Source organism: Saccostrea cucullata, unplaced genomic scaffold (genome assembly GCF_032062105.1).
Source record: "Saccostrea cucullata isolate Sc308-1 unplaced genomic scaffold, CSIRO_AGI_Scuc_v1 ctg993, whole genome shotgun sequence".
Lineage (NCBI taxonomy): Eukaryota > Metazoa > Mollusca > Bivalvia > Ostreida > Ostreidae > Saccostrea > Saccostrea cuccullata.
In genome coordinates this window covers 52,341-76,038 of record NW_026940528.1, presented here as the reverse complement: position 1 = coordinate 76,038, position 23,698 = coordinate 52,341, and the positions used below count along the sequence as shown (strand labels likewise).

General features: G+C 34.3%; 1 protein-coding gene across 5 annotated transcripts; it reads right to left on the bottom strand.

Moving 5' to 3' along the window:
* Nucleotides 1-1,841: 1,841 nt before the first annotated feature.
* LOC134255559 (uncharacterized) lies at nucleotides 1,842-22,177 on the bottom strand. Of its 5 annotated transcripts, none has more exons than XM_062738088.1 (6): nucleotides 19,367-19,778; nucleotides 6,505-6,935; nucleotides 5,292-5,552; nucleotides 4,867-5,178; nucleotides 4,532-4,673; nucleotides 1,842-4,406 (listed from the first exon to the last, which is right to left on the bottom strand). In XM_062738088.1, exons 1-6 carry the CDS (start codon nucleotides 19,492-19,494, stop codon nucleotides 2,201-2,203), a joined length of 3,480 nt encoding a protein of 1,159 aa, XP_062594072.1. In that variant the 5' UTR covers nucleotides 19,495-19,778; the 3' UTR covers nucleotides 1,842-2,200. The 5 variants fall into 5 exon arrangements, with proteins under 5 accessions (XP_062594072.1, XP_062594073.1, XP_062594075.1 ...); XM_062738089.1 differs by lacking the exon at nucleotides 19,367-19,778 and adding an exon at nucleotides 22,122-22,177 and having other exon boundaries at nucleotides 1,843-4,406; XM_062738091.1 differs by lacking the exon at nucleotides 19,367-19,778 and adding an exon at nucleotides 18,922-18,969 and having other exon boundaries at nucleotides 1,843-4,406.
* Nucleotides 22,178-23,698: the final 1,521 nt, after the last annotated feature.

Genomic DNA, 23,698 nt, shown 5'->3' with positions numbered 1-23,698 from the left:
ACTTAATCTTACTTCTGATGTATTTAGAGGTCCGTGTTTGCTCTGCTTTCGATCTGTATTGTTTCATTGGAGTTTTGAACTTGATTATTGATGATTATCTCATTAATTCATGACAGGAGCATGCTTCAAAGTCAAGGTCAACCGAAAGGTTATTAGGTTTTGTTAATAACACTTTTTAAATAACATATATCAGTTTCGCGTGAAAATATATGAATTTGGTAAAATGACTCTGCATGATAATTTGTCAATTCATGTACTTTGCTTAAATCCGTCATTAAGCTTGCTCCAATATTCTCCGTCATGTTTTGCTATGATGCGACATTTAAAAATTTAACTTGAGAGAGAGAGAGTTTTTCTTCCTTTTAATCTTTGTGCAAAGCGAAATGTGCACATACTAGCTTTACTTTTAAAAGAAGACACCCAGAGTCTGCCATATTTATTTCATATTTCGTTATTGTTTTTTGCCTATAGACGATTAAGACCAACTAGCAACTGAGTTGATCGACAAACGCTATGACTTCACCTGTTTCATCTTGAACTTTCCATATTGATGTGGTTATATTCCGTTTTCACCTGCATCGTACATCTCCAAACCTATTCGATACTCGAGCTCTAGCCCTACGTTTCTAAATCAAGTCAAGCTATTGACAGATTAGTTGATGTCACCGGCATTTCTTGCTGAATTGTTTCATCCAAAGTGTTAAGCCTTTGATTTGATAATAAATTTCGGTCTGCCTTATCAATATATGAATTTCACGGTGGGTGAGACCGGTCAGCAATGGTGTGCTTACTTCTCCTATAGGCACCTGAGCCAACTTTGGAAAAAAAATGTTGGATTGCCCTCTCCTGACTTGGTCTGAAAGTGTTTAGTCGGTTGGTTAGAAAAAAAAACATTCTCAAAAAATTTCAGATTCATTTTTTTTAATTACGAGAACATTTACTGAGTAAACTCAACACAAGTATCTGTTACGTTTCAATTTTATTGATTCTGAGACTTTTAGGGGGTGAAATACCTTAGTAAAGTCAGAAACTTTATGTTGAATATCTGCCTTGATTCATATTGAGTTATATACTTTGAAAATTAGCAGGTTTCCTCAATAATCATAAACAAAACAATAATTCTCTTTGATTCTAAATACCGCATAGCGGGTTTCTTTAGATGGGTGTAACATTTGGCGTTTTGTTTGCTCAAAGATATGCCAATAATTTTAGTGGACACAGAGTTCCGTGACATTGCAAATGAGAGGAAATTCATCTTTTAGATGGAGCATATGGAGATAACGAAAGTATTCAAGATCAAACATCCATAAAATAAAACAAAACAAAATAGAAGCAGAGCAAACACGGACCTCTAAAACATCAGGTGGGATCAGGTGCCATGGAGGAGTGAGCATCCCCTGCTGACCAATAACACCTGCCGTGTGCTCCTTGTCATGATTGGGAAATTACAGAAAAATCCGTCGTCAGTTCAGTGTATAAATAATGGACTAACAATTGGTGTGTAAAACGTGAGTTTCAATATGTTTATTACTAGTATATATTTGAATATCGATATTCAAAAAAGAAAATTGGGGTGGATACCATGCCAAATGAAAGTTATATTACTAAGTATTCAACAGAATAATTAATAGTTATTAAAGTTCCTTGTATTCAGTAATTACCGGGTATGAGAGTGCAAAACCTCTAAAAATAAGCCAAAGTTTAATTAGCATCCCGCTAAAATTCTCACATACGGTATTATTTCAAAAGTTTTATAGATTCTTCTCAATAAATGGTCCTGAAAATTAAAAGTTATTCTGTATATAAAACAAACTTTTCTTTATCCAGTAATGACACATTTTATTAAGTAGACAATAAATAATAAATCGATATAGTATAAATAAATTAATGATTATCACAGTTTGCTTCTAATATATGAGTTTTATCACATGCGTCGCTAGCGGCAATACTAGTAATTCTTTCATCTATATATCTAACATGAAACTTTGAAAAAATCTTTTTCTGGTTTTTTGAGTATAATTTCTGTAGATATTTCCTTATAACTGCTGCTCCATAGAAAATTTAGTTAATACCCTACACAATTTCTAGAAATATACCATCCCCTTTTCAGGAAAAAAACTATCAAAGTAAATGGCAAATGGATACTTAAATACTATAGTAAGTGTATCATAAATTATGCTTTGTATATATCATCACAAATCTATGCAACATTGACGGCCTGCAACGCATACGTCATATCATCAAGTCCGACAACTGTAAGTTGATCTAGCTTAGGGTTGACTATTGCTTGTCTCCCCTCAATTGTCACTTTAGTGTTTTTCAGCACCAGTTTTCGAAGACTATGGTTTTCTGCAATTGCGTCCGTGAGTGTTTTGCACATGTCTGTGTTGAGTTCGCAGTCACTAAGATCCAAAACTTGGAGTGTCCGTGTTAATCTTAAACATTCAGCTAATGTAATAACACCAACTCGGTCTAGTTTTGCACCGCGCAGTTTCAGTGTTTTCATTGAGTTGCTGAGTTTCAGTCCTTGCAGTACAGCAACAAACGCCGATCCAAACAAACTTGTCTGGCTAATATCGAGAACTTCCAAACAATTAGCCTGCTCTACTTTAGAGCTCAGTTCGGAAGCACACATCATATTAAGTACACATCCTGTGAAATCCAATTCCTGAATTGTGTCTGGAAGATGCTGCAAGACAAAATAAGAAATAGCTGCCACTTTGCCTTGCAGGAAGGCGAAATTCTTGCATTTTGTCATATTTTGGCAAGCATTCTGCAACGTCGCCCATGTTGCAGCAGAAACTTGTTTTACTGGTTTTTTGCAAGCATCCTGTAGAATAACCGATTCTATTGATTCCGTTGTTTTCATAAACGCATCCAAGAACCTAGCTAATACATCCATAGAGCTCCAAACAAGTTTTAGGTGAGCAAGGACCTTGCTCTTAGAGATACCCTCAGCGAAATCAGTGTAGAGGTGAATCTGACACATGAATACAGGAATGAGATGGATTTCTAGATGGGTGATACGATTTGTTTCGTGGAGCATGATATATGGTAGAGAAAGAAGACTTTTGTACGGTAGAAGGCCATCGCGTTTGATAACGGTCCGAGGTGGAAACGACTGGGCTACGGCTTCAAGGGCATCCTCTCTAAACTTGGCTTCTGCTAGACTTTGCAGACTTTGGGCAAAATCATTGAATCTTCCACTTGGAGGTCTCAGTGGTCTAGTTTCCTCCTCCGATAGGTCTGAATCTTCGCTCTCTACCCGCGTGTGTCGAATGTTTTGGACTGCCATTTCAGAGAAGAGCTGGCGAATAACTGGAGTGTCATGGTCGTTTCTGTACAAGCCACAAGTGAACATCACTAACTGATTGTAACGTGACTGTTTCATCATTCGATGATCCCTGATAACCCTTGTCATCTCCTCTAGAACATAATCAGACAGATGTCTTGCCGCGAGAAAATCGTGCATGAGACTACACGTAAACATCCACTTGGAAACTGGTGTAAGTTTGAAAAACGCACCTAACTTAAAGACAATTGCATTTTGAGTATCTTTATGAATGCCCTCTTCTGTAAACGAATATTCTTCGTCGTTTAATGTTCTAAATGCAAAAGTGCTTAGCTGATCAATTGCTCTAACTACTTCTTCGGGGAATTCTAAGCCAATAATGTCAAGTTTTTGTCTTTTGCAGAACTGAGTTGCCATTGCAAAACCGTAAGCTTCCATCAGCGAAGTTAGTCCCGTAATGTCGATAATTTTGGCATTTTTGGAGGACTGATATATGGCAAAAATAAGCAAACAGCAGATTGGTTTTGTAATAAATGGTCTAAATTGCCAATTTTCATCAGTCACTGTATCAAAGAGTCTCTGGTGATTTTCTGGATTGAACTTGTAATGATACAGATAAGTTTTCATGCATCTGCTGACATTGTTCATGCTATATCCCAAGGAAAAGAGCCGAGAATCAGGAATGAATCCAGGTGAAGACACAATCTCCGGATTCATCATAACAATAACATTAGCTTGACGTAAGTGTATCCCTGAGAGAATGTCCTCCAAACCTCTTTGGCTTATTCTACCATCATAGCCATCCAGGATCAGAAGTACTTCACTTGCGTTAGCCTCTAACATGGAGAAAAATTCCGATGGATTCAGTTTGAAATCTTCAGGCAAGAGATTATGATGCACCTGCTCCTGAAAATCTCCTTCCATCTTTTTCAGATCGACATGGAGAAGAATTCCGTATTTGTTTTTGAAGTAGCTCCTCTGGGTTGCCCACATGTAGGCCACCATATGGCTCAGAATGGTTTTACCACTACCACTCGGGCCTTCCAGAAGAATTCGCTGGCCTTTTCCAGCCGTGGTCACTGGTGGAAGAAAGTCACTCAGGTGAAGTCGTTTTCTAGAAGATCAAACATTTTGCCTTTTTAATGCTTATTCACGCATCTACAGAAAATAAAATGCTCTTGTTTTCTTTACATCAGTTTTTATAAAACATTTTAGATGCGGACTACTATAAATACATACCCATCCTGATCCATGATTTCAAGAGGAGTGTACATGTCACGGATATTGCAGGTGATACTCTCGTTCCACGGGAATGGTGAACATTTGCTGTAGTTGTTTTTGTAGAAGTTGGTAAGTGCTGTTGTCACGACACCCACAACATCTGTTACGAGGAAAATTCTGATTTAGTTCTATTTAGTTTGCAGATTCAATGGGACTGCAGTACAAAATTTATTGATTCTGTTGTTCATGAGACTAGAATGTAACCTTCTAGTGTGCTAAGGACTTGGAAACTTTTTTTTTAAAAACTTCAAGGTAAAGATACAAATATTTTTCATAAAAACGAAAGTACTTACCGACGGTTTCTCGAATTCCATGCTTATAGGTCTCTTTGCGTATCTGCACGACAGTCTCGTGGATTTTCTTGTACTTAAACTTGATTGAATCTGTCAAAGCTTTAAATGCATAGGAGAGTTTAGAATGCAATATCTTATCCAATAAGAGTTGCATCCTTTCGTGTCTTTTGCTAAGGGCAAAAATTTCCTGACGATCACTGAATTTGATGACTTGGTTTTGTTGCAGACGATCAATGATGTCTTCTGCTTGGATGTTGTCCACAAAGAGTTTGTAAGTTTTCATCAAAACGGCCTTGTCCTCTGGAGGGATACCTACATTGTTTGAAAATAATCTTCATTATCCAATCTGATGGCTAACAAATGTTTGATAAAGAAATATTTCTTGGCAGAATCAAATTTAGGATTGACATATGTTACGGCATTACCTTCCTGTTCTGCGTTGTTCTTGCGTTTTGTTTTCCCCTTTGTGTTTCTGGAGCTGGAAGATTTGGGTGAGAAGGCTAAACGTTTGTGATTGGAGCCCCAGCTCTCGTTCACTTTGCTGATGTAGTGAGTCTGCATTTCAGCATCCAGAACCTCGTTTTCGATACGATGTAGTCTGACTCTGATAGGAGGCCCACCAAGTCGAAGAAGCACTTCCCTAATTTGTTTCCAAATGGAAGTGTATTCCTCAATGGAAATGGTTTCTGAAGAAGAGGATGATAATGAAATAAATAAATAAGATATTCTATTCCACCTTCGAATTCACGCTCTCTTTGAATTGTACTAAAACTTGCTTTGACATAATTATAACTAGGGATGTCAACGAATATTCGAATATTCGAATATTCATTCGATACGTTGATATTCGAATATAAATTTAAGATTCGAATATTCGTTTTTTAAGTGTATATCATTTAAAAGAGAGAAAAATCTGTCAAGTTTAAAAAATCTAAGTTGTCTTGCAACCAGACAAATAGAATCGAGCATATGATTTGATACAAAATTTGAAAACATTCCTCTTGGATTATCTTTAAGGTGTGAAGAGTGTCTCTATCAGAATCATTCATTTGATAATTAAATTAGTAGTATAACAGTGTTTAGTAATTACAATTAGTTTTAATTGTTGTATGGACACAGTTGTACACTTATACACATGAATCCCTTGTTTATGTTTATACAATTAAGAATCATTATCAGGAAATCAATTAACTAAGAATAATTGCTTTTAAGATATCTGTTTTTATTTCAAAACTCAATAGATCAAGATAATTTTCTCCAGTAAGTAATTGGTATGCGTGGTATACATTTGTAGGAGTCATCAGTGAAGTTTTGAAATTTCAAAATATTTTTTTTAGAATTATGTTTTAGATGTTTACCCTTGATATATTCCATAGAATATTTTGAAAATATATAATTAGGATACTTTTAGTGAATAACCGTACATTTACAAAACTTTACTTTAAATTTAATTCAAATAAATAATGGCATATGATAAAACGTATACTGGTTGACAGGAGAGTAAAGATATCTATATTATAATTCAAAACATATTTATTTCATCGAATATTCGAATATATTCGAATACTCCTATCGAATATTCGAATATCAATTGTTGACAATATTGACATCCCTAATTATAACGATCTTTTCACTTACTCATTTCAGCGACATGTTGGAACATAAGTTGTAATCTGACAATATCAGCGCTTAGACTGCTATCAGCCGAGAGTGGAGCAGCCGACCATCCATTTGGGTATGGAGGACAGAGGTGACAGATCGTTTGCAGCAGAGTCGCTAGCGTCCGACTGTCGTACTGCTGTGAAGTCGTATGCTTTTTCTTTGTCGGGTACAGGAGTTTCCATTGTTTATCGTCAAGAACACCCTGTTCGTGAAGTCGTTGGAGAACGGTGCGAATGTGAGGTTGAGCTAAGTGATCTTTGAGGTTGAGAGGAGGGTGGATGCTGTCAAAGACGGCTCGAAGAGAATGGGTGCCGACGTCATGTAACATCCAGCAGACACGGGCGAGGTTCTCCCTGTCCTTGTCGGGGTTGAGCAATTTGGCTGCCCAGCCCTGGTCCATGTTGGCCCTACAAAGAAACAGACGATCGAATTCATTCTACTGCAAATCATCTACGAGACAATATTGTCTGAGACCATTGTTTCATTATCTATATCAGACTTGCATTCATGAGGTTTTATTTTAAAGTTAGTCAGTACAATACACGAAATGTCAGCACTTTTTTTGTATTTTGTCCATGGATAATGATTTCGAAGCATGACATTTCAGATCAAGGAGATAGATATTTCTTCTACCCCTATACCTGAACGATTGTTTTTCAACATAAGGTTAAATATCCGGGTTTGGATCACCAAAAATGTCAACACCATTCAAAGCAATCTTTAAAATCAGCTACTTTGTATACTGTATAGGTTATATAAAATTAGGTTATCAAGTACTGTGTGTGAGAGAGAGAGAGTTGTCATGGTTGCATCATTTTGAGGCCACATGGAAAAGCAAAAAAATCTTTCCTACGTATTCCATCACCTGCTGCTTTGGCATGTTCTTAAAACTAAATGCATGAATGAAAGTTACTTACAATTTTATGTGTAAATCATATATCCAAATTCACACAAGGAGTCTCGCTATGAAGACGTTTAAACACCTTATTTACGTCTTCGTAATGTTATGCATTATTTAAAATGAGAGAAGACAGGTCCGTTCTGATTTTAACCCGTGTTCATCGATCTCATCCAAATCAAATATACGACAACAACCCTGTATATAGTTACCAACGCTCTATTTAAACAGTTCTTTAAAGACCTCAATTCCTTGTGTACATTACTTTACAGGATTCTATTTGCCACATTCTGTCAAGTGCAGAAGGTATAATTACTTGCAAAAATATTTTACTACCTTTGAAAATAACGCCTTCAATTTAGAACTAATGTAAAAGGGGATTGTCAGGAATATGGACGAGATGATCTAGGCAAAAAATTTACAGCGGGAGATTTTTCATTGATCAGTTGTTTTACCTAACAGCAAAATTAATTTCACAAACGACTCCATTATTGATATGAGAAGACGGTATAAATATTTTGGTGTTTTTATCGATTCTGTAATATCTAATTGTATAATGTCTTAATCAATAAAACAAGTGATCCAGAATGATATTTATTGGTGTCCATGACGCGTTTTGACATTGTACTGCATTCCTTCCATTCAGACCATAAACAGAAATTAATACCAGTTGCCATGTAGCATAGAAAAGATTGTCTACTAAGATAAATCAGACTTGCTGAATATAAATGGGCAAATTGAGGTACTGAATATGTAAATTCCAACTAATGTAATGAAAAAAAAGCGTTTTGGTGTTTTTTTGTTTATTTGTTTTGATTTTTTGTTCCGTTGTTCGTCTTTTGCTTTGTACTTGTTTGTGAAATAGTTAAACATGGATGTGCATAAAAAAAGATAAAAAATGCTATTGTCTAATTTCTGGGAAATCAAGCATTCATATCAAAAAACATAAAAATTGCTATTATCCAACTTCTGGGAATCATGCATTCATATCAATATATATCGCTAGAATCTGGCACTTGAAATATCAATAAATCTGTACACAATTGCTAAACTTTAAAACGTTTGTGTTTGGTATTAACAAAATCACTTACAATCAAAATGAACATTTAATTACTTACTGGACAGATTTGAAAGCATTAACATATTTGAATTAAGCAACATGTACAAGAGACTCTAATCATGTTAACTGGACCATTATGACATAGTTTGTAATCGCCTTTAAATGTCTGTGATTTTGAAAGGCAACCAGTCAGATTTAAAATATGTATCTGTTGTCTCAGCAAAGTTCATATTTAGAAACAACATGAAACTTCATAATTTTTTGGGTTTTTTTCCCCAAAGTATTGTAACAATTTCATCATTTTTATCCAGTAAATTGTAGTTCTTCAAGCCGATAAACACTTTTCACATATTCAGATATCAAGAGTATGTACATACGCAACATGTTCTATGTCGACTGTTTTAGGCTTTTGTTCGAAAATTTTCAATTCATATCGAGAATGCACCATTTTTCTGGTGGAGGACTACAAAAATAGACTTATACTCGGCACACAGGAACATTCAGCAATGGAGGATCATTAACTTTCTTGCCCTTCACTTACTGCCAACTAAGACCTTGGTTTATACGGTCTTGAATCAGAAGAAAAGGTCTCCACGTCCCAAAGTGAAATTCGAACCCGCGACATAAGAGTTACTCCGCAACTCTTTCGCAAACGGTCTAAATTTACTCAGTACTCATCCTAGTGGACAACAACTGCAACATAAATGGTTGCATTGTTTTGAGTGATCCATGTCAAGCAATTTAACGTTGATACCATCTGTGAATGCGTAATATCTATTTAAGTAATTGAATAATCTCCTTTATACCCCCTTTAACTTTGGGCCCTTTGCCTATATACCAAAATTGGTATATCCACCGGCAAGTGTTGGCGTCTCCACATGAGTTTAAAATTCTCGAGAGGGATTTAAACAACAAACATACAAAAAATAGTAATTCGTGTTATGTTAAATGGAATTTATTTTTTCATTATCCTCAAAGCATATTCTTATTAAAATGGGAAAAGAGACAAAAGTGCAGTTAAGAGTTTTGAAATCGGATCAAGTTTTGCACACAAAAACATAAACAACAATCCCACAAAAAATATCATCGATCTCGGCAAATAAAATTAACTAAAACACCTTAGCACTGACTTCACTTTTAAAGACCGCATAAAACAACTGACGCTTCATTGATTCCTTTTCTTGAGGATGGCAGGCAAATGATTTTAGAGAAAGTTGGAGATATTTATGCGACAGAGTCATTGAAACATGGATGGGTTACTGAATGTCTTCGAGGACAATGTCCACTCTTTTGTTTAATTGTACCGATACTGGGATATCTTGCTCGAAACATAACAAACAAGTTAGGCTACTTGTAAGCAACAGCAACGCTATCCTAGCCTTCATCAAAACTTTTTAAAACAACTTTGAATTAGGATTTATTAAAACTTTATTTTGATACATTTACCATTTGATACAAATACTGATGGTAGCTGATTTCGTGTCCTGTGGAACAATACCAATAGAAACTATTTTAAAAACCGATTTCGTCTATATGAACATCCTTAAAATCGTAAGAAAACATCTGTCAAACCTTTCTGAGATTCTAAGAGACAAATGTCTAAAGCTATGTTGCATCAGAGATGTGCATATATCTATGATTACACGGACTAGAACTAAAGCCACTTGTAATAAATCGAATTCCATATCGAGCAAACTTGGATCACTATCATGTTTTAAATTTTGTATTTAACCCCGACCAGCAAATTCAAAATTTAGAATATTGCCACTACCCGAAATACCAGAGAAAGATGCTGATGACAAACTAACAGCTAATGCTCATAAGAAACGTGATAACTTCAACCTTTCTATCGTCAACTTTCCTTAAAAAGATGTTGATGGCAAACTACTAGTAACAGCTAAACTTCATAAGTTACGTGATGACATCAACCTTTCTTTCGTCAACTTCCCTTAGAAAGATGTTGATGAAAACTAAGAAATAAACTTCATAACAGATGTGATTACTCCAACCTTCCATTCTTAATGCAGCAAAATATCAAAATTATCGCCTGCATGGTTATAATGTCTTCTATTTGATTCTATAAGCAAAACACACAATACTAAAGACAACACTTTGCAGACTGGTTGGTCAATACAATAATCTTGTTTGCAAATACAATTTGTCGGTCAGTCGTTGACTGGGTTTTCTTACAAATTGTTTGGCCATTATTTCCATGCTGAATTTTATGCAGATGTCTTTGTTTACTCGTTCATGACAAGGACCTCACAGTGATATCGTCGACAGGGGACGCTTATTCATTTATGGCACTTGAACCCATCTCGGATATTTTCTCTGCTTTCAATTTGTATTGTTTAATTGAACTATTGACCATATCATGTCTCTTTTTGTTATCTTCAAAATTCATTACAGTTCCAATTCTTTCTAGTATTTTTATTGTAAAAGTGTAAAGGTATGTCTTTGCAATGGAAGACACAGTTTACATTGAAAAAAATTACGTTTGTTCCAGTCTTCTTATCATGAGACTTAACAACAGCCTTGTCTTTAGATAAGAAAATATACATCAAATATTTTTAGCTTAAAATGTTAAAAAAAAAAATCAGTAGTAATTTTTGTACTGGAAGGCATTGACTATAATAAATGGTTTGATATTTGAATTTCCGTAAAATGGTACTATTTTCAAGATGCATCATTGTCAAAAATATATTTCTGCGGAAAGGAAATTCTTGTAAGAATAAACTGGAAATTCGATGAATACTCATTTGAATTAAACTTTCGATGTTTAAACTACCGAGGTCTAGTAAAAGAGTAGGCCATATTACCACTAAATTGAATAGTTCTCTCGTAATTGATACCTATTTCTTCAAGCTTATCAGAGGGTTAACTAGAATATCACTTTTCCTGCTTAAATATTTTGCGTAGGCGGAATGTCTTGAAAATCTAGATCTTGTCATGTGTTAAATATCAAGCTGGTACATAAAGACGTGGATTCTTGGTTTGTTCTACTTCTTTGTGGATATATACATGTTTTTCACAAAGATCCAATCGATGTCAAGTAGGATAAACCAAGATTCAGAGAGATTGTTTATAATCTTGGGGATGATGAAAGCAATAATTTATATAACGACCTGATCATTGTATATGATATAATAACAAAATAAAAACCCTCGAGTGAGGAAATGCTTTTTTTTCATTATTACAGAAGTTTTCCAAAATATAAATGATTCTTAGCAACATCTGGGTTTATGAAGAGTCTGATGAAGTGTCTTCTTGAGAAATAAGGGAACGAGATCCAAAAAGTTCCTTGTAATTTGGTAGATATGAGGACTTAACTTCAGTAAGAACTTGGTCATGATATTAAATTTCAGAGTCGAAGTAATCCAAAGAATGATTAAATTTAATTTGTTTTCAAGTCCTTCAGCCGTGACATTAACGTTTTATTATCAGCATGGAAACATTTCTCCGTAAAAACCACAGTTAATGTTGAAAATATTAAAACATTAAAAAAGCATTCGTAGAAATAAAAACAAGATAAAAAGGATATTGTTAATATCGCCACAAAACCATCGTTGATTGGGATAAGTAAAATTAACTAAATGAAGGCCCTTTTAGCAGGTTTTTTAAATGTCCAAAAATATAACAAATGTAACAATGATAGATCGATCAGCATCTGACTTCTTAACAAGAATGGCAAAAGTCACAATTTTTCCAACATTTAAGCTTACAGTCCCAGTTTGACGAACGAAACTGCAAGCAGTATGGTAACAACATGTTTTATTACTTACATGATGAATTCAGTTTCATAATGTCCTTGAAACTTCGTCGTACTTTCCTGACTGGGGGAAGAAGCGGGTTTAGGAGGCGCAGTCGGAGCATTTACAAAAGCAGGCGGTATGCTCGGGGCAAGAGCCGGGAGGCTCGCGAGCCTCCTTTGCGAACCCCTCATTCTCACTGAAACCAACTCCCAGAGATTCCAAAACCATTCTGAAGCACTGTGATTCCCATCATCGTGGGTGACATCTTGTGCATATATAAAAAGTCCCCAAAAAGATCAATTAAAACCACATCAGCCTGTTTGCTCGGGGTTTGCACATTTGATTTGGCTATTGTCGGGGGTCTAGCGTTAATCGAACGCCGCTTCCTGGGTATGCCAGTCCACAAATAAAAATTTCAACATAATGTACTGCTACGGGCCCCGACCGTTTTTCCCTTTAGTTCGTGTGGGGTAGCATAGTTTGGTATTTAAGTCTGGTTACAATTGATAGGTAAAGTTTTAATCCTTGGACACCAGCAGTTTCAATGCTAGATAAAATGCTTTGCTTTAAAAGAGCCTCCCTCTAGCTTCACTGCAAACTACGACCTCCTGGTCGGTTTCAGTTTTTAGTTAATTGTCCGCCATTACTAAGACAGTAGGAGATTTTTACTTTAAGCTTCAAATAAATATTTTTATTGGAATTTTTACTTGGTTTTGTTCAATAGAGGGAAGATAAAGTAACAAAAGGTTTTATATATAATGCCATCCAAAACATAATATCATTATACCCACCACGACTCAAGGCACAAAAGGGGCAGACGATCAAAATTGCGAAAAGGCCAAGGTCAAGTGATTTCGATCTTTTCATAACCAATCAACCACATTGAACCCCCGCCGATTGTTTGATAGTTTAAAGAGATAGGTATAAGCTAAGATTATACCTGCAATTTATACATTTAGGTTAGCAACATTATACATTACATTATCGTTTATGGCAATGCAGTCATGTGCTTTTGCAATAAAATCTCCCATGGGGAGGCTAAGTGAGCGGTATTTAAATATCCAAAAGAGTTTAAAAGTATTAAACATTCAAAAATATTCAAAAATTAAATATATATATTTTTTCGTATTTAATGGCCCAAAACGATTTTGTAAACAACTGAAAATATTTTAGATGGTACATTAACTACAATTTATTTACGCATTTCTTGACGTTCTGAAATTCCAATACATGTAAATGATTCGGTCTTATTATGGAAATTAATTAAAGAATTGATCGAGTTTCTGGATTTAATTACTATCGACTGATTTATCGAATAAGTAATTCTCAAAAGAGTTTTATACAGTATTTTGTTTCTGGTTAAGTCGCTCAAATTACCAAATCTGTCACAAATTATTTCATTTCAGTTTATAAAACTCATCAGATTTTTAAATGAATTTAAATTTTCCGATACGTTCTGCTCCAAAAAATGAATTTAATTAGCGTAATGGAGACTTTGCATGCACATGCTTGTATATACTCAATAAAAATGATAAATATTTTTAAATAACTTACACCAATTCAAGATTTGAATCACAGAATTATTTCTGTCAACAGTCGATGATTTATGCTTTTAAAACTTGATATTGATGATAATTTTTTTAATAACTCACAAGATTCAATTCACTGAATCGTTATCCACCTCAGCCATTGCTTTGTATAAGATGTCAAACATTAATAAAGTAATTTCTTCGTGATTTTTCTTTTAATACCCATAAAAATCGTATACCAGTATATAGACCTTCTTCAAAAGGTAAAAACGCTTATTGACAAGTTATATTTGAAAGAAATACGATACCCCCTTTGGTAAAAATTGACCACTGTAAATTAAATTGTGAAAGGGAAAAAAATATTCGAAGAAAAAATGCCTTGTCTCTTTGACATATCTTTGAATAAATTATGCTTCTAAGGTTCCCAACCCCTTACTGCATATCAGCTTATTGTAAAAGGTTAAGCTCTCGCACACATACAACCTGACAGACCGCGTATGTTTGAGGGGACAACTAAATCCAACAAAATCCCTGGAAATATCTCTCTTTTATCATTAGGCCTTATATATGGATTACAAGACGAAAATATATCGCTCTAAAGCTTTGAGTTACGGCCTCCATGGACAAAAAGCCAAACATATCTTAAAGTTAACATACGACAAATAAAAGCAAACCTAGGAGTTAGATGTCAAAGAAAAGCAAGAAAAAAGCAATTGTTGTCGTGAGTTTATTTTCTTTTAAAGAAATCGATCCTCTAACTTGTTTTGAAAAATAAGATTCCAGTCATAGAATGCAATTTGGTTTCGTAAAATTGTTCAAATCGACTTTCAAAAATTAATTAAATAGTATTTTATTTAAGTGTGAACAAAATCTACTTACTATTCATAAAACACTGATTTGTACATGAAACTACCAAATTAGCCTTATTGCAAAGGTTAAAAAATATCATTATCAGGACCGACTCGCTACTTAAAAGACCACCCTGTGCTTTTTTTTTTTTTTTTTTTTTTTTAAAGTTTAACAGTAATAATTAAAATAGATAGAGCTCTACAAAGGAAGTTTAAAAGGAAACGAAGGAAATACTGAGACGTTCAATGCAATTAAAACAGAACATTTTTCAGATGTGATAGAGACTTTAGAGCTAACCTTCAACATTGCCTTCATTTCGGTTATTTACTCAGAAATTTCATTACAATTAAAGGACTAAAAAAGCATTTCCTTTTCTATTATGAATTGTTAGGAAATGGTTGTATAATCTATTTAAATCTCTAAGCGGATATAAGAACTAGTTATTGGTGTCCTCAGATAAACTACTGACAGTATCTTAAAAAAAGATTTGTCGCCAAAGATACAATACAAATACTATTTTTGCTACTTCTCAAACATATATGCCATGAAGAGGTTCGTATACATGTTGAAGATTCCATGCAGTAAATTAGACCAAAATACGACATTTCTTTGAGGACCCTGAAAAAGAAAATCTCAAGCAATACGGTATTTTACTGGCTAACTACGTATATAGTAATCCCTTTTGAGAATAAACATGGAACGTGTTTCATCTTATTACATTAAATTAAGAAAATTTACTTCTTTAATTGAAAAAATGGCCATCCAGAAGAATAATAAATTTCCATGCAAAGACAGTCGCTTGTACTTTGTTAAACAGTGTCTAGACTGGAAAAGTAATATACTAGAAGTGCTTCAATATAAAACTTTGGGACAAGATATCATTTAGGAAAGTGTTCGAGATTTCTTCTGTTGTCATGCTTTAAGTGCGGTTGAAATTGTGCAGAGAATACTAAGGGTAACCTGCACGAGCTACATATACATATACAGATCCCATACCTTTCCATCAACCTAATGAAAGGTCTTTGAGGGATCCCGCGGCCATGAGTGGACCAAGGGGCAAGGACCCCTGACGTTCTGAAGATGACGATATCATAAACATAAATAAGAACTGGTCACGAAATGAATGACTTTGTGAGTCAATTTATTAACCATACTGCTAAAAGTACAGATTTAATTACAGCACGTTAAAAGTGTTAAAGTGTTATTTTCAAAACATGTTCGATTTCTTTTTTTTTTCTATTTTAGGAGAGAAGTCGGTCACCAAATGTTTCAAAGAAAATTTTATCAATCGTGGGCGCGATAATGAACACAAGGGAGTTAATTCTTGGCACAACTTCACCATGTTTGTGAAAGCGACCGTCACTATGTATGATGGGGTTTGTTTTTTTATTAGGAGGTAGATTTCGCCTCAATAAAAGATCAGAAAAATATTTACCCAGTAAATACAAAAGTGGGCCGCCGACACATGTTAAGTAGTAAAGTACAGTCTTTTGAATAAATGACAGTTCTTTACTTGAATTGAGATCTCTCAAATCTTTATAAAACCGGTCAATGATGGCGAAAGCCGATTGCTTTGAAATGACATTCAATTAAAAATTTATATCCTGTTCTTTCGTGAACAAGGTTAAATGGTGAATAGATTTTCTTTCGTATCGTTTTAGAATTTCATAAGATTTTTATAAACATTCATAGAAATGCATTATGTCTCAAAGATTAAAACAAGCATTCTTAAAGACTTCCAAATGAGCTTGAAAAATAAAATTTAACGTTATCTATAAAATAAATTATATTCTTCATATTTTCCCCCGAATAAACACTAGCATTTTTAATTGTTTACACATTCGAAAGGTTCACCTAATTGACCGATTTCAACGAAAAGATAGATAAAAGACAACTTTTAAGAATTAATTTTTATAAAAGGCACATATAACCACTTAGGTATTTATTATTTGGTTTGACTCGCAGCCAGTTTAACAATAATGCTAAAGGAGATAGTTTTTAAAATTTATAGTTTGTTTGTATTTGTATGTCTGACTTAATATTTCAGAAGTTTCATAGAAACCCGAAAATACTTAAAAGTCATAAATCTCTTTTTAAAGTCCTTCAATCTTGCCCTTTATTTAACTTTGACCATTTCTTATCTTAAGTGGTAAAACATCAAGTTTTCACAATATGCCAAACAAGGGTACGTTAAATTAAAGAGAGGGATTTTAGAATTCTTCTCACACAAGTCAACATGGAGTGTTCTGAAGGCAATGTCGTGTCTAAGCAACGTTGAAGTTCGTACGTACTCTACATCTTCGACAATCAATATCAGACTGCTTATTGATAAAACACACTTGAAATAGCTTATATCAAATAACTCATATTCTTACATCATAAAGTGAAAACGCTTGTTTAAAGCCATGGGAGGGAAATATTGGGCTACGTGCTTTGAGAAACCATTGGTTGACAACCTACGCTGCCCAAAAAATCGAAGCAAAGACAGAACACGTCAAGTTGTAGCAAATTAACCTGAAGAGGGCAAACAGAGCTAGGATCGTGCACCCCCGCCCGGTCTCTCGCTAATCCGTGTGAAGTATGCAGTGAGATTAGCTGGCATGATCGATGGTACAAACCCTTAGGAACCGCAGGGACACGTATACTTAGACCTCTTTGCACCCATGTCAAATAACCTTACACACATCATAAAATGAATCCCTTTCGTTGACAACGATTGACAACCATTGGCCAAATAAGTAAAGATACCAAGTGTCGTCAAGTAGTGAAAACCACAGATGGGAATATCAATATGTGTCTATGCAACAACTTTAACGTTTTCAATTTTCTTGTATTGTTTTTTCTCTCGGTTTTTTTGTCAAATTACTGTGGGTGTTTAATTTTCGTGGTTTTCGAGGTATGAAGAGACCAACAAATTTATGTCCACCACCAAAAGTAATTTTTCACAGAATTACTATATGCAACAATTCTTCATCTACGAAATTAAATCTCCACGAACCCATATTTCTTCCTCCAAACACGAAATTTTACCCCCCATGAAAATATGTGATTTTACAGTACTCATCAATGTACTATATGATGAAGCGAAATAATTCTGAACCTTGCACCTTGCAGTCTGAATTTCTTTTCTTCACAAATGATTACACCGATCCAATCACATCTCTCCTTGATAAATGTCTTGTACTAGGTCATGGAGATTAAGAGAGATTTGGAATGGGCAAATAATTGTCATGTAATTGCACGAGGATAACATCTCTGCGAGAATTTAAGACCATGATTGCCACACGTTGCCATGGAAACATCCAAAGATACCCGTCTTTAGACCTCGCACTGAAGAGCTTCAATGAAGAACCCGGATATTAACAAAGAATTGCAATCCAGATACAAACTTTGCCAAGGTGAACACGGAAAAATCTGAGGGTGTAAATGGGTTTATCAATTATTGCTTTTACGAGGAAATGGCGTGCAACAAAATATAAAAGAGCGTACTCGTTGCTTTCTTTTGTAATGGTTTACTTTCCAAGTTAAGATCATGGGTCAACACGATGCTTCATACATTCTTCCTAGAAAATGCTTTATACATTCTTCCCAGATATGCAAAAATGTAAAGAAAGCAAATATCAAATTCATAGGTAGGAGTTGGAAGTTGTCTTATGAACTGTGAACAGCAAACATTAATGCTTGCAATTAAAAACACATAAAAATCACGGTTTTCTTTTAACCAAGCAATTCATGCTTTCCATATAGAACTGGTGCATGCATGTTTTTTGCATTTTGTATAATTGCTTGTGTGGTGAATGGCCAAAAAAAAAAGAAAAAAAAAAGAGAAACACTCGATTGTTGGAAACAAGGGGGGGAAACGGTCATTGTATATGAAAGCCATAGATATGCATTTGTGATTTAAGCGAATTATGGTCGTCGAAATCACTTTGTATTGGTATTTTTAGTTCATGTCAGAAATTCCACACTGAATTCTCTCTACCATCAAAGACCTTTATATGCAAATATTTATTCATTTCGAAAAATATACGCAGAGTAAAAGGCCCTAGGGATAATTAATATTCCAAATCACACTAGGGTTTAATCGTTTTGATTCTAACTCATAATGTTTTCTTTTCATCTGGAACTTTAATGGACCGTTCATAAAAGAATACATTTACTCAAATCCAATCAATACACATTTCTGGAAGTAAATACATATTTGTTTTGGAATTCCAAAATCAACGAGTATGGAAGGTAGACGAATAATAAATATTGAGTTCTTCTTAGAGAAGGGCAGTGACAAAGCAGGAAATTATAAAACACCCTCAGTTCTAAAGAAATGATGCTTTTGAATCCAATATCCACTGTTCGCAAGAAATAAGAATACCCTCTTCAAAGAATGGAGCGTTTTGAATTCAATAACCAATGTAACTCAATTACCCTAGATTCCTGCCATTTTCGAAGTCATCCGTGCCTGTTAGTCTGTTCGTTACATCGAAAGGCATGCATTTTACTATTAAGTTTTGCTACAAGTTCTTAAAAATGTATTGTTAAAAAGATCAATAAAAATCCTAAAATATTGAAATTTCTATATTTTAAGTAACGAAATATTTTAACTTTTTATCATAATTCTTTTTAGATTAATATATTCATGATAAAGAGCCGTTTTATTACGAAAGAATAATATTTGTTTAATACTTAAAAAAAAATGTTTTACCGTTGTTAGTATTGACAAGAATTTACTAATTTTTTTTAACTATATACTTACGGCTTTTCCATGGCATTTTCTTTACTACTCTCGTTGCTTATGGTTACTGAATTTACACGCGACTCCTCATTTTGTCCTATACCCTCAGAATCTGTCGTTACTTCCACTTTTTCAACAGACTCACTCATTTTGGGTAACAGATTACAATAGGCTCACCAACGCTTTCTTTTTAAAAAGTCCAAGTTAGTGCGTTTTAAAAAAAAATCCTTCACTTTTAGAAATAAAAGATTTTTTCCTTCAAATTACAAAAGTCTTTCTTTGCCAGTTTTTCATGTTTTATCAGTTAGAATGGGATTTATGAGAAACCCAACGAGATCTGGAATTATTGACAGAAGGTTTAAATGTTAAAGCTTTTGTCAACTGTCGCATTGTTTATGATTCCACGGCTTATTAAAACTACCTAGTAATGTAAGGTAAGAATCACACACATTATCGTCCAGTTCGCTCCGTCGATTGACGCTTCCGTCTCTTGAAGAAATATACAGAACCGGATACTGTATATTTCACGTCAAAAGTGGACCACTTTTATATCCGGTCCTCCTTATATCCAAACTGTGTGCCAGTCAATATTTGTAAGATTGGGGAATGCGGGGAGGAATTTTTATCGAGATGTTTTCACTTACGGATCTTTTACAACTTTCCCTCGCGCTTACTCCTTTTATGGCCTTTTAACTTTTAAAACTGTTATCATAAGTGATAAAATGTTCTTAAACCTATTTCAAACTGTACCCCATGGATTAATGAGGTTATCGCTCAATGCTAGGAACCTTAAGACCCGCCCCGTTCTCTAGTTCTATCAATAAATTCTTTGTACAGAGCAGTTTGTGCATTTTGATTTATTTATATGTGGTTAAGTAATATTTTGTTGGGTGGAAAATTGAATAACCGAGGCATGAAATGTTTTCAATAGAACATTCATTTTTATTTGAGAAAAAGAACAAATATGAATAAAAGTTTACATAATAGTCTTTTTACCGTTAATTTTTCCGAATATGAAGGAATATATTTCAATTAAAATATATGTTTTCTTCTTCTATTGATATTTTCTTGTCAAAATGAAATTTCATTGATTTCAACTGCCTACAGGTACAATAGAATAAATCCGATCGAACTTTTCAAGATAACCGATTGCACAAAAAATAAATTACCTAAAAACTAACTTTTACAACAAAAAAGCAGATGTCCTTTCAAATTAGCAGTCGATTGCAAACCCGTCTCAAAATGTTGACTTTTAGCAGAATAAATCAGCCTAAACAATAAACATGAGTACATATTTAAAGAATGCAAAAAGTGGGGTTGAAAAACACCGATGCTCCCTTATTTAGCTTATGGCGAAGTTAAGGTTTCTGAAATGCAAGTCAATTTCCAAGGTCAATACAATGTATATCAAAAATGTTGTTACCAAAAAGAAAAAATGTTTCATTTACTATACGAGTATATGAGAAATATGAAGTTCAAGGACCAACCACTCAAAAATTATGGCAAAAGTTACAGTTTTTTTTTAAAGATGGTCAAACTCCAAGGTCAAGTTTTAAGGGTCAAAATTAATGGTACCCAAGAAAAGGTCTTGTCTTAAGAAACATACATATTTAAAAAAGCCCTGGCACCAACTGTTCAAAAGTTATTACCAAGGCCTAAGGTTTTTTGAAAGCACATGTAGGTAAAATCAAGGTCAAATGCCGTATAGCGGGTTATTTTAGCGGGGTGTTAATTTTGGCTTATTTTGGTGTTTTGATGGTAGCCCATCAAAGAAAATCTTGTCAAAAGGAATTTAACCTTGAAATATGCAAGCCCTGGTACAAACTGTTCAAAAATTATAGCCAATGTTTAAGTTTTTAAACAGTTGGTCTAAGGTCAAAGTAAAAAGTTTGATAATATTTATACCAAGGAAAGGTCTTTTCACACTTAATAAATCTGCGAGGTATGAAAGCCCTAACACCAACTATTCAAAAGTTATGGTTATAGTTAAAAATAGTAATTTTTTGCAAAAGTGGGCCAATCTCCAAGGTCAATAGGTCAGATATATTCACAAAAGAAAGTTTCTGTCACAAGATATAATTATGTGAAATATGACAAGGCTCAACCGAACAGGAGTTACGGGTTAAAGTTTCTGACAGAAAGACGGACGGAAAGGGCCAAAATATATAACCCCGAATCTTCGAGTACGTGGGAATAAAATAGATTTAGTTATTATCCCGTCGCAAAGAAGTTGGAAGGGATATAGTGGCACAATCGTATATTTGTTCGTCGGTGAGAGAGTTAATTCTGTACGAAACGTAAAATATGCATCAGGTTGGATAATTTTGCTCTTTGCTAGGGGGATGCTCCGCCTTGTGGTACCGGTTTGTTTCGCTTGAAATACTGAATGCTAAAACCGACGTCGCTCTGCACGTGGTTTAATTTTTCTAAACTTCGCGCCAGGACCCATGAAGTTGTAAGGGCGGGGCAGACTTAAACCTGTGGTTTGCGACGATTAGTAAAACATTAAGTACTTTTTGAATTAAAGTACCACACAAGCTTGAATTCAACAAAGAACTTCAGAATTTTCTGTATAGGTGATTGATGACATTGTGAATGCAAGTAGGTATCATTTTTTCCAAGTCGGAATATATCTATGTCTTTGAAAATACATTGTCGTGATTTGATTATTTTCATGCTCAGTTTCATTAAAATTCAATTGTTATTTCCTGTGTTGTTATTCTTTATTACATGAATGTTTTAGTAGGAATTTTATACTACAGTATGAATCGCTTACCTTAAAAATTTGCGTCGTCGAAGCATTGAGCCAAAAATAAAACGATTTCCTAACAGTATAAACTAAATTCCAAAATTCTCGCGGTGCACGTGCAACATGTGCAAATAAAGTTGATGATAACAGGTCGTAATTTACATGTATTTATCAGTATCCATGGCGACTTGTACAAGTTTGACCCAAGATTAAAAGAATCAACACAGCAAAGTTCCTCATACCGTTTTGTCTCATTTTTGTTTGATAAATCGAGTTGTAATCCAAAAGCATTAGATTAGAGGTCTTGCTTTAAAAAAAGGACAAATATCGCAGGCTTAAGGTGGCGGTTAGGTTTGACAATCTATTGCAGTTCTTTGGGGACCTTTGGCAGATGCGATATTTTGTTAAGTTAAAAGGTCACAAATATCAGCTTGATCAATAAGATTCTATCTAATATTGTCAGATCAGAGGGGTTTTTTAATCAAAGATTATTACCTGAAAACACTCGTTTACCAGGAGTTATTTTTTTAAGCAAGATGTTTGTCAAAATAAGCGACACCGAATTTCAAGTAACTGATGTCTATATTATGGTAAAACAAAAACATTTTGATAAATCAACCCCTTGTTCCCTCCTCAAGTTTATTTCTTATACAGGAGAAATACAGAAATAAAGTGCAAATACATAAGTCGCTTCCTCCGTCTCTTTCAAATATAAACGTTAAACCTTTCTTTAAATATCAATCAATCTAATCTCTTGACCTGAGTTGGAGTTTGCTTGATGATGGAATAGTAACGAAACTTTTCTATTACATGTATTTACATTAACTGCAAAAAATCATCATATGTTCACAAAACTAATTCAAATATATTTTCTTTGAAAATATTAATATCCAGAGAAAAAATACTAAACAAGTAATTAAGTTTGTGACAACCATGAATTCCCTTTTGGCTGTTTGTCAGCTAACGGAATACAGAATTTACTTAGTATTTCAGACACTGTACATGGGTTAATCAAATACCTGAATATTCATAGCTATTAGAATAAAACATTTGCTTTCGACATATTATGCAAATGCAAACTTAAGGTGATCAGCACTCGCTGAACTAACGACAGGGCGTAAAAAATATACATGTATGTAGTGTACAAATCTTCTAAAAATAAGTAAAAACAAAAGCAAGCAACACTTCTTTTCATATATATTTATGTAGAATTGTCTACGTCGAATGGGAAAAATGAAGTTCAGTACTACATAATATTTTATTTTTTGAAATATGAACTTGGTGTACTAAGGGACCAACTGGAAAATGAGGTTCCTTATCCAGATTTTAATGTACATGTAAGATGGAGACTTTTCAAGTGTCTCCGGTTCATTGATAAAAAAAAAATAGCCTCTTGGGCAATGGAATGGCAACAGGAAAATGCACAGGACGTAGTTTCAATGCAATCTCCAAACTATATCTGTAATTTTGTTTGTTTGTTTGTATCTTGTTTAGCGTCCCTCTCGAGAATTTTTTACTCATTATGAAGACACCAACATATGCCGGTGGAGAGCTGCAAATTTTGTCCTATACTCGGCACTCAGTGCCATTGAGCAGAGAGGGTT

Excerpts from the sequence above, each read along its gene's own strand:
- LOC134255559 (XM_062738087.1), bottom strand. The coding sequence starts at position 12,429 with ATGAGGGGTTCGCAAAGGAGGCTCGCGAGCCTCCCGGCTCTTGCCCCG. Across the intron at positions 6,936-12,268 it reads TATGAAACTGAATTCATCAT|GGCCAACATGGACCAGGGCT; the intron begins GTAAGTAATAAA and ends GTTTCTTTGTAG. Across the intron at positions 4,674-4,866 it reads TGGAATTCGAGAAACCGTCG|ATGTTGTGGGTGTCGTGACA; the intron begins GTAAGTACTTTC and ends TCCTCGTAACAG.